Below are 11,524 nucleotides of genomic sequence, written 5' to 3' on the forward strand. Positions count from 1 at the left end.
CGTGATGAGCCCGGAAAGATGGGGCAGGGCTCAGTACTAAATCTACTTGCTACAGGTTAATAAGAGCAGAGTCAAGCAGTGCTTAGTTTGTAAAATAATACCATTAACACCAATAATAATAAGTGCAGGAGCCTAAAGTGCTTAAGAGCTGCCATCAGTGCTGCTGAATTTCCGGGCTGTTGAATACCAGGGCTGCCCAAGTCTTGATTCTACCTCTTTTTTCCTCCAGCCTAGACTTCATGCCTCTCTACCTCACCTACGGCAGGTTCTTTTGTATCCATCCAAAAATGAGTGCCAGTGCCCAACAACTGTAACCATGGGAAAATATTTGCACTAGAGTCAAGTCCGATCCGCAGGTCATAAATCTCGCTGTCAATTAGGCTATTACCAACAGCTTCGTGAAAAGGTAGTTCTCAAGGACCTGACAAGCGTAGAAACGTTATATTCTGCAAAAAAAAATATGGAACTGTTAGTTTGCTCAGCTACAGAACATGCTTATCTACGATGTCTGTGTGCAGAAACAAGGCAGTTTGACTATGCTGGATCTGCATTTGGATAATGCCTGCCACCACGCATGTACGCCTCTCGGGGGGGGGGGGGGGGGGACGGACAGTAGATTATGACTATTGTTGTATCGTTAAACACACGTTATAAGCAGCAGTTTAATTATGTACAAAAAAATAGGGGAACCACGATTCTGGGTGCCATGGGGTGAGGACAAAGTGTGGGGGCGGGGCCAAAAAAGAACAAAATACTCTGCAATTATTAGCTAGTTTTTCATCTTCAGGTACTGCATATAAAATAACGCATACATGCCTTAAATGAAAAATAGTTTGCAGGTTAAATGAATTGGTGGGGAGTGCACTCTTTTACCTCATGAAACCTCTGTTGGATAGAATGATCTCTGCAGATGTCTATGTGTGTCACTAAAGAGTCACAGAATTGAATCTTGGGTAGCACAGTGGACAACACGATATTGTGTACTTATAATGCTTTGATGCCCCAGACTGTGACAAGAAAGCACTGCGAATATACAAGTTATTATTTAAAGATAGATTTACATACAGAATAAGCTAAGTTGCCGCAAAAAGTGAAAAAAGATTTAGTGTTTGAAGTAAAACAAGTGCTTTCAAAATATATATTTTAGTAATGCGCAATCAGACTATATAGAGTGTAAACATTTTTTGTAAGTGTCAATTAAAATAATGCACTGCAGAACTCCGCAGATGCCACCTCTACATTACTCTAAAAAAGAATACATCTTTGTCACCATAAAGCTTCAGTGACTCCATCAATGAAAGCTTGTACTGCTTCCAAGCAGACACTACATTTTCAGATTAACCAACTGACCACATCTATATTTGTTTCAGGTAGCAGGCAGCCTAGCGAGAAGATGCGTTTCGTTTTTAGCTCTATGTCTCTCCATTTGCATCACTGCACAGGAGATCCCATTCATTTCGCTTTCAGTCAGAGGCACCTCAAGGCCGGCATCATCCATCGAGGTGTGGTGGTTCTTTTTTTTTTTTTAAATAAAAAGTTTGGAAACTTTTTTTGTAAAATGTAAAAAGCATGAACACGTCTTTCTCCAGAGAGCTCTCTCATTTCTATCTCTGGATATAAGCTGTCCTTGAGAGCTGCTCATCTGCGGAGAAGTGCATCTGAAACTATTGCGACAGAGGATCTCATTCACTTACGAGAAATTCAAAGGAACAACTTGCAACATCCGCACCCAACACTATTATGGCAGGAGTGTGCAACGCATGTGATCTACAGCTTCACATGCTACAAACACCGTTTTAACGTATGTTCACAATCAGCTGACTATAAACTACACAAAATGGGCCTCGTCAGTACTATTTATCCTCTATAAACAAAAGTGGGGACTGAGAGATTACTGGTCCAGTGCACAGTCTCCCGACCTGAACCTATAATATCAAAATAAGTGCACTGTTCCACGACAGAGAGAAAACAAGAAAGAGATCAGAGGTGGCGAAACTATACTGAGTATACTTAGGAGAGCCCTCAAGCACCCTTTTGGGTGACAGGTATCATTATCGGGCTTACTCCTCGCCAGACTGGTGCTGCAATGCCTGGCGGGCCGCCCAGCATTCTGGGTGGCACTCAACCATAATAAAATTGCTAACAACGGTGGTCTGGGAAAAGAATTGAATCAAAGATGGAGAGTGTAGAACAAAAGACAAGACTCTAAAATTAGCTCTGAACCTAAGCCACTGTTTTAATGCGATAGAAATTGGGTTCAGGCCAATATTAAAAACAAAAATATATCAGAGTGTTACTAGGAATAATGTACCATTACACTCTATAATCAGGGAAGGTAGTTCACCTAATCCTGCATGGTCAACATGTTTCGCGTCTATGTTTGGTCACAAAGTGATCCAGTGACGCTTCTTCAGGACCCACAAAAAAAGCCTGTGATTATAAAACTACTTCTCCTATATATCAGTAACATTATCAAGTGCACGTACAGTCACTTACAGTGTGGAAGACAGAATATGCCTAAGTCAATCGGTCAGTATAGTCGCCCATCCCATATTAGAGATTGGGCTCCCTAGGTCTGCGCTAGCATCAACCAAGGAAAACGAATGTATCACGTCCTTGGTGTGTCCGGGAACCTGCCCTCTGCTGAGCGCCTGTAGACTACAGACCTAGGGAGCCCAATCTCTAATATGGGATGGGCGACTATACTGACCGATTGACTTAGGCATATTCTGTCTTCCACTCTGTAAGTGACTGTACGTGCACTTGATAATATTACTGATATATAGGAGAAGTAGTTTTATAATCACAGGCTTTTTTTGTGGGTCCTGAAGAAGCGTCACTGGATCACTTTGTGACCAAACATAGACGCGAAACATGTTGACCATGCAGGATTAGGTGAACTACCTTCCCTGATTATAGAGTGTAACGGTACATTATTCCTAGTAACACTCTGATATATTTTTGTTTTTAATATTGGCCTGAACCCAATTTCTATCGCATTAAAACAGTGGCTTAGGTTCAGAGCTAATTTTAGAGTCTTGTCTTTTGTTCTACACTCTCCATCTTTGATTCAATTCTTTTCCCAGACCACCGTTGTTAGCAATTTTATTATGGTTGAGTGCCACCCAGAATGCTGGGCGGCCCGCCAGTACTATTTATCCTACTTTTGATCACCCAGGTGAGATTTAAAATGGACTTTGCACTGCTAAGGGGCAAGTACTGCACCTACCATCATACTTACTCAAATGTACGCAGCGCGCGAGAGCAGAGGTGGGCGCGCCACTGAAAGCTCGAGCCATATTTACTCATCTGCAGTCCCTTTGGACCCTTACAGCCAGATAACCTTAGTTTTCAAGCGGCTTGTGTCTGCCAACCATCTTCTAACCTCATGAGCCAATAATTAAAATCAAAGCAATAACATTTAATATTCAATATGAGGCAGAACGAGATAACCGAGCTCAGACTCTCACATACAGGTGGGAGAGCCACGAAAATAACACCAAGAGCCGAGCCACTGGCCTGCCTTGGCTCTACTCGAAGTTCATTTCTTGACTCGCCCACCTGTGAGAGCCTGAACTTGGGTTTCACTCTCCATCATCCACAAAGACAAAGAGGTGGCTCGATATCCGGGGTGTGAACCGCACTACTTTATTTATTAGTACGTACGGATTTATCCTTGTGTTTCCACAAATATTGAAATTAGGAACAAAAAAGCAAAAGATGTTCTGTAAGCTCCATGGTATTTGATACACTTACAACGGTCAAGAAAATAATTATTTAAGAGATACAGAGAAGATGTGGTTTAGCGACATACAGGGAGGGAAACATCTTAGCAAGAGGATGTTTGTTTGGCTCATAGTGAACAGAGGAATGGGTGCAAGAAAACAGTTACAAGAACAGGATGGCTGGGTGTAAAGTGACAGCGTCATGAAGTTATAGCTGAGGACAGGGCGTCCTCTAGCGGGCATTAGCTGAACTTCTTCAACTGACGGCGTCAAACGGAATAGCAGGAATAACCTTGTGTTGCTGCTCAGTATTCCCACTCACCGGGGCTGCCAGCCGGGATACAAGGTATTTCCCCTGCTTGTGTGGGAGAAATGCTAATTGTGATCCTTCACTGCGTAGAAGGTATATTTTTCAATGGTGAAACTGGAAGCGTTTTCAGTGTGTATACCTATGCAATTCGGTAATTTCTCCTGGACTGGAAGTTCGGTCCTGGGAAGTGTGCACGGGGCAGCGGTAGCGAAGAGAAAACCCACCTCGAAAAGAAGCCCAAGTTAAAACATTCCTTGTAGCACACTCCCCGTCAAACCACCCCACCCCCAAACCAGGCACTGAGAAGGGCTCCTGTCAGGACATTTTCTTCAGTTTACACGGGTAAAGAAAGGAAAGTTCCCTATGCAAAAGAGCAGCAAATCCTGACCTCCATCTGCACGCCACACTCCCCCGGGTCCTGCCCCAGGCTCCTTACCTGCTTCAGCACCTCCTGCTTGGACTTGTTCAGCTCCTCATATTTCACTTTCCACTGACTGTTCTCAGCCTCCAGCTTCTCGATGCTTTTACTGAGCGACATTTTATCCCTAAGAGAAGAAGTGAGAGGGAAGAAATAAGGGCGTGGAAATACCAGAGGCATCTCAGCTCTGCCCGAAGTACAAGAAACAGACACCAAGTACATCATACGCGCCCTTACAATCAAAGAGCATTCCCATATCTGAGGGCACCCCAGACTGCGAGAACGGCCCAACCCAAGAGCACCCCAGAACATCCATATAGAACGGAACTCCACAGTACCTAAGGACATTGACCTATATCGGAAAGCCCCACAATGTTGCAAAATCCACGTGACAACTGACAGTACAAGACCATTCTAGGTGAACCCGGCACAGAGATCAGTAAGGTATCATCCGGAGATGCCAACAGTTCTGAGAGTTATGCAACACCCACCTCTTATGGCAACCGGGTGTCAGAACACCCACGCGGGGCATCATCTGACTGGGCCGGAGCAACAGACAGGACTCTGGGCCTGTAGCAATTAAAACGGACTTGAAACTGGCCCTATATTTATGTTGTTAACTTTACTGGCAAAAACACTGGCCGATCTTGGAACAGTGAATGTAAACAAGGTTAAGGTAATCCACGTCAACAATTTAGTTCCTGTTTATGTTTCAAGCGTTATGCACTCCGCAAGAGTGTTAACTATTTCTTGCATGTTGTGCTTCTGTATTTTTTGTGTGGTATTTTACTATTGTATAATGCACACTATGAATTGCATTGCCTCAAGCTGCTTTATATCAGACCACAATTGTGTGCTGTGGAGTAGAGGCTGAAGGCAGTCCTAGTTTCCCACAGTGCCTGTCAGTGAGTCAAACAAGGACCTAAAAAAATATGATTATACAATCCTTGGCCTCTCTGCAGAGCGCACAGGGCAATGGTCACATGTTCCAGCTGCACCTTTAATTCTGTGCAAATGTGTGTGACGAAGGTACACAGTTGTCAAAATAATGACAAGGCGTTGGTAAAAGAAAATGCAGTGCTTACATGTGAGTGATTGTATAGTGTGTATGGGGGTGGTGAAGAGAAGCAGATGTAAGGAAGTACAGTCAGGAGAGTGAAAAGAGGGTGTTGAAGAGGAAAGAGATGAGGTGTAAGACATGCAGATGGATAAGTTATGGAGAGAAAAATGGTGCACATTTCTAACCCAGAGTAAACATAAACAGAGTAACAGACACTGTAGACTGATACCCATTCCACAGGCCTCACTAATGTATAATGCACAGTCTCAGTTTCAGAATTGAAACATTGTCACTATTATTTACAACAAAGTAGTTGCTCTTACTCATTATCTTGAACAGCTAGTACCCACTGACAAAACCAATAGTCGTGGCTGGTTTTCAGTTTATGTAAGTTTCTGGAAGTTCAGGGTAAATCGGGATGCAATAACAAAAAGCTCAGAGGGACATACATATCGGTTGGATAGCACATTATGGGAATCCCGGAAATATATTAATTATATTAATATTACACACTTGCCCACTAAATATCCACGAAGTCACCTTGTGTTTTTCCTATAAAAAAGAAAGAGGCTGATTAGACACTGAATTCCATGTCAATTATTGTGGTCGCAAGACAACAAAAAAGTCTAGATTCAAGCCCAAAAAGAAATGGGCTTATCAGTGCTTGCTCAAACACTCCTTTGGCACTATTTGGCTGGTGGTGGCTGGACAGCATGATCCTTTGTCTGTTTTTGAATGTGCTTTCTTCTGAAACTTTGACGTACAATTCAGTGTTATATGGTATGGTGAAAGCTTGATCTAGCTAAAAAAAATTGGTAATGTATTTAATGTTGTTTTGTACGGGGGGGGGGGGAGAGGGGGAGAGGATAAAATATGTTTTACCTGGGAATACCAGAATCCTCAAGAGGGCACAGGGCTCAGGGTCTGCAAAGAATGCAGGACCGTGCTAAAGAATCAGGCAGACCCGGCAGTATCCTTTCAGCGTGTGGTTTAAGATGATACTGAGGGAGTACATGCTATCTCAGATTAGCTGTGGCTTTACTTTGTCGAGCCTGTTGTGGAAGTCTAAAGGTCAAGGTGGCAGCATTCGGATTCAATGTTTGCTCTCCACAGTGTGATGAAGAGGTAGAACATGGGGATCATCTGAGAAATGTTCTTGCTTCAAGAGGAATTTTCATTATATCCAGATTGTGTCTATGGTATAAAAAGGGCTTTATTAACTTTGACCCCTCACAGGATGGTTTATGCTTCTCTCAACGACTGGCCCGGAACCATCTATCCGCGTCTTCATGATGACACAACTGGATGATTACAAAGCTCTCTGTTAGAGCTCCTGTTACATTAACTGGCTCAGGATCTATCCATTCACTGCTTATACATGGTAGGATCTTCAGGACAAAAACATCTAACATCGGCAAGGCCAACTAAGTCACTTATCCTCCCATGGTTAACTGATGAAATTGCTTTCAAATCCTTAGCAATGAGAACTATTATCAGTAGGTCTTAAAAAAGCCAAAACTACTGTTGAAGTGGTTCACACAAAAGTATATGGATTGCACTGCCACAGTAGTGTGCTATCTCATTCCAGGCTCACGTCCATTTACTCATTTCTTAATTTTGGACGTATGATAAACTAATGACCTATACTTAGGAAAACTACTTACCTTACCCATAGGTTTGCAGCTTGTTATGTTGTACATTCACATGCTGTGCACTCTCCTGCATCCAGTGTTGGATTCACATTATTACTTCTTGTTTTTCTTTACAAAAAATGCCTTTTGCTTTCTCTTTCAGACATGTCTTGAATGGTATATGGTCACATTTCCTGAAACCCACAATGTACAGAGACACAGACTCCTCAGATCGTGTGTCCCTTCCTCAAATTGAAATAAAAGCCTGTGTGTGTCTAATTAATGAGGAAGTACATTTCACTGTTTCTGCTACTTTGACATCTGGGAGGTACATTTGAAACTACAACAGGACCAGCTGTGAATCGACCGTGATGTGTATGTAGCACTATTCACTGGCAGCAACTTTGCTGTAGATTCACATGCTGTACACAGACTGAAAAACAGTGACCTTTTTCCCTGAAGCAATGCTGAAGGTGAAGTAGCAAAAAGGGAAGGAATCCTGAAAAACTGTCTGATCAATTTGAAGCACTCTTTTAACATGTAAATCCCTGAGCCTGCGCAGCAAATGTTAGCAAAGGGGTTATTGTCCAAGAACATGAAGGCCGCACCATGTTTACAATAGAGAGAGGGCATAGTGTTTCTTTAGGTGTAAGATTAGCTATGAATAAAAAATCTGGATACACAAATGCATTTTCCCTAAAGTGGTTGTGCTTTCTGACCCCCTGGTTTGTTCTCCTTTGTAAGGATCTTTAGTATTGGCTCAGGGACAGTCATTTATTTTGTTCCCTTCTCTGCTGGTGTCCTTGCAGGGCACTGGCAGTAGTAAGCACAGACATTTCACAGAGTATAGAGCTTGCATAAAAGCAACATTTCAAGCTTTTAGGAACAGAGCTTTTGGAGTCAAATCTGCAATCACCAGCTCCTAAAAGTGTTCCGCTCATGTTGGTATTCTGTGTCATCCTTGACACTCACAGTGTTCCGCTCCATGTCAATCACAGCAACGATACTAAGACTGACACACTCAGAGGCCTGAAGTGGCATCAATGTTTGAACAGGTTTGCCTCAAATCTTGTGATTTCAAAGTCTCTTTTCAGACCAGCATTTTAACACTTGAAGTTTGAGAGTAGATGACTTGCTCTTTGAAATGTACCCATTTAGGGGCTTTGGGACATGTTGCTCTTCGCTAAATTTGGGAACCAATGGAAGTCTCTTCTTGGACAGCCTTTCCAACAAAACCCTGAGGTTTTCACGCATACAGTGTACAGCCTCTGCGACGCCTTAAATCGTCTCGTCTCTGCTAAATAAGAGTTAAATGTCACAAACCTTTGGTCGTCTGATTCGAAGGGGTATGAGCTAAAAATGGCCAAAATACTATGACCAACCCTAGTTGTGAAACCTTCAGTATACGCCAAGAGGCAGTCAGTCCAAAACAAAAAAATCGAGTTTTAAATGTAGACTGCAGTCATTAATAGCACAGAACGCTAACATTTTAGAACATTTTAAACGTTCTCGTACTTCCTACTTTTTGAGCAACTTGCTCATCAGAGTTTCTCGTGATTGCTCTGCTTTGTGAACATTTTTCTTCAACTCCAGTGTACCTGCCATTAGTACATTGCTGAGGCGAACGTTCTGGTTCCTTGGAACTAAAATGTGGACTGTGCTTCCGGTGCACTCGCGCCCTGTCGAAACCCATCTTATTTTCAGGGCGCCCTTTATCACCACTGCCCGCCCCCCCGCATGCCTCTTTGCAAAAATGCCTTTTTGGTGGATGTGCACTTAACAAATCAATCAACCCTGCTCTGATGTTGTACCGAAAAACTGTTCGAGATATTTGAATTTACTTTCCGAGAATGTTCTGTAATTTTATATTTGACTAGACCAGATGGTGATTATGATAAACACATCTTTAAACGGCGAAGCACTAAACAAGTACCTCATAACGGACACTGCGACTGTTGACGTCAATACAAAGCGGTCCAAGTCGAAATTTTACACCATGAACACTAGAGGGCATAGCATGCACAGTATTCGAGTTTATATAACTCATTTAAGTTGCCTTCATGGCTTTTCATCACAATCGCCAAGATCTGGCGGTGCTCAGGGCAAATGAGACCAGGGATAAGAGAAACGATTTTCTGACTAATTTTAGACCTGTTTTTGTTACACTTGTGTAATCTCGCGTAGTTGCTGGGATTTCGTGTTACTCGCAGTTCCTGAAATTACTCCATTATGCCAGTGTTCCACACAGGGGCGAAGCTTGGTTAGTAAGAGTGGGAGAAGGGGAAGTGGGTGAGCTTCAAAATTCCCAACCATCACGCTGGCACAGGGTGACAAGCAGTGCGCACGAGAGGGGCTTAAGGGGCAGCCGAAAGGGGATTAGTAGGGGTACTAAGTGAGGGCAAACACAATATTTTGCGAAATAGCCAACCTTTTTGAAGTCTTTTCAATCAGAGAGGGAGAGTGTGCGTTTTTTGTTTGTGGTTGTAAAAATTCCTGGCAAAATACGACAGACACCTCAACATACCTAACTGAAAGCACTTCCACCCAAAGATATATCACAAAATACATTAAGGGGGTGTAACACCCCAACAAACCCCCTGCAACTATGCCCCTGGTTCCATAATTTGAAGTCTGTGCAGATAAAAAATCCTGTTGTTTGAGCACAGGAACCACATAAATGAACAGCAGGGGATTGGCTGCAGCAATTGTTTTTTGTGCTTTATCACAAAATGTGTCCTTACGTCCAAAATGGATATAAGGACACATTTTGCGCAATAAATACAGCTACCTGCCAGATCTGCATTTTGAGTAATTTCTCAGAATTTTCTTGTAATGAAACAGAAGAAAATTGCACTACTTCTGCACAACCTTAATGAAAATCACAAACATCACACGCCACAGGAACGTACTTGTCTAACGACCCACAAGAAGTAACACATCATAGGCCCGGAGGATACCAATTTATTGATTAGGGAATGTGCCACTGTATCAATTCCAATGGCTGGATGGGGGCATAAGCTGAGGCTAAATGATGTTCCATGCGAAGTTCAAGCAGGAGTGGCTTGCGGTTCATGGTGGGGGAGGGGAGGCACGGGATGGTTGGGAGGGGAAGGTTAGAACATTTTGTTTTAAACAAAAAAAAAAAAATGCCGTTGACATGACTGCGCGCTCCTCTTTCCTTCGCTGCAGGCACAGGCTCCCAGCCTGCCCTGCGGCAAATCTGGACGCTGCTGTCATGCTGCTGGCAACATGACAGCAGCGTTCGGATTGGTCAGACCACCCAGACAGGGTACTCCCAGGCCGACTGGAAGCAGCTGCCTGCTCTCTCCAACCCGGCAACGCAGTACCGGGTTGGACAGAGTGTAGTGCGTATGTATGCTTGGCCGGCCTGAGACGGCTGGCCAAACATACATGCGCACTGAGGGGGGAGTGCTGAGCACTCCCTCTCTGTGCTCGTCACAGCCCGTGACCCCGCCCTTCTACAATAAAATGATAATAAACATAGTTTATTATCATGTAATTGTAAAAATTTGGCAGCTGCTGGCGGGGGGGTGACGCTCCTTCGCCCTAGCGGAGGAGCTGCACATGAGTTCAAGGCTTAAAGAGCAGTTCACAATATGCCATCTGCAAGGCCCTGGGCCTGTAGGGGTTTACAATGCAATGCATATTTTATACTACAGCAATTCCAATGCACGAGAGGATGTATTGGCTCCACCACCTCCAACCTCAGGGGGGTTTATCACATGTGCCATGCATTCAGCAGGGTGTGAGGACTAGTGTGTGTTGCACGATCATAAGGTCAAGTTAGGGTGCGAGAATCTTGCCAGCACCGAGGGACAAGGAGCTGTATATGCCATGTCTGGTCCAACCTGCCAACATGAACCTATCCAGGTTCAGGACACCAGAGATAGCGTGTGCCTCACCAGCCGCAAATGCATTTCATGGCAGCTGGAACCTTCATGGGGCAATGTGTGCCATACCATCTCCATAGTGCCAAAGCCAATATGTGCTGTGCAAGCTACAGGACGTGGGAGGGGTAATTCCTCTGGTAACTGCAGTAGCATGAATAAGATGCACTGTGTTCTATCAAAGGCACAAGAGGTGACAGGTGTCATGCAGGTTTCAGAGAATAAGTGTTTACTATGCCGCTCTATGCCAAGAGGTCAATGCAATCCTTGAACATTGAGCGAATGAGAAACGATATGCCCACAAGCACCAATCTGCACGGGTCAGTGTGTGCTTAACAAGCTCCAAAAAAATGAGGGACAAATTGCTTTGTTGCAGGTGTAATGTGTGAGAGATAGCGGGTCCTGTGCCACCTCCAAGACAAAACCAGTGCAGGGCCACGCAGCACAAACATAAGTTGCCATGTATGGAATG

At 43.7% G+C, this 11,524-nt stretch overlaps 1 protein-coding gene across 4 annotated transcripts in view; it reads right to left on the reverse strand.

Moving 5' to 3' along the window:
- CCDC102A (coiled-coil domain containing 102A) overlaps nt 1-11,524 on the reverse strand; it is a 272,741-nt gene that overhangs the window by 79,884 nt on the left and 181,333 nt on the right. For all 4 annotated transcript variants that reach the window (XM_069217331.1, XM_069217330.1, XM_069217332.1 and 1 more), the window contains one exon: nt 4,472-4,580. In XM_069217331.1, the coding sequence (XP_069073432.1) occupies nt 4,472-4,580 (109 nt within the window). The remainder of the gene's footprint in view (nt 1-4,471; nt 4,581-11,524) is intronic.

The sequence above is a fragment of the Pleurodeles waltl genome, chromosome 12 (genome assembly GCF_031143425.1).
Source record: "Pleurodeles waltl isolate 20211129_DDA chromosome 12, aPleWal1.hap1.20221129, whole genome shotgun sequence".
NCBI classification, from domain to species: Eukaryota; Metazoa; Chordata; class Amphibia; order Caudata; family Salamandridae; genus Pleurodeles; species Pleurodeles waltl.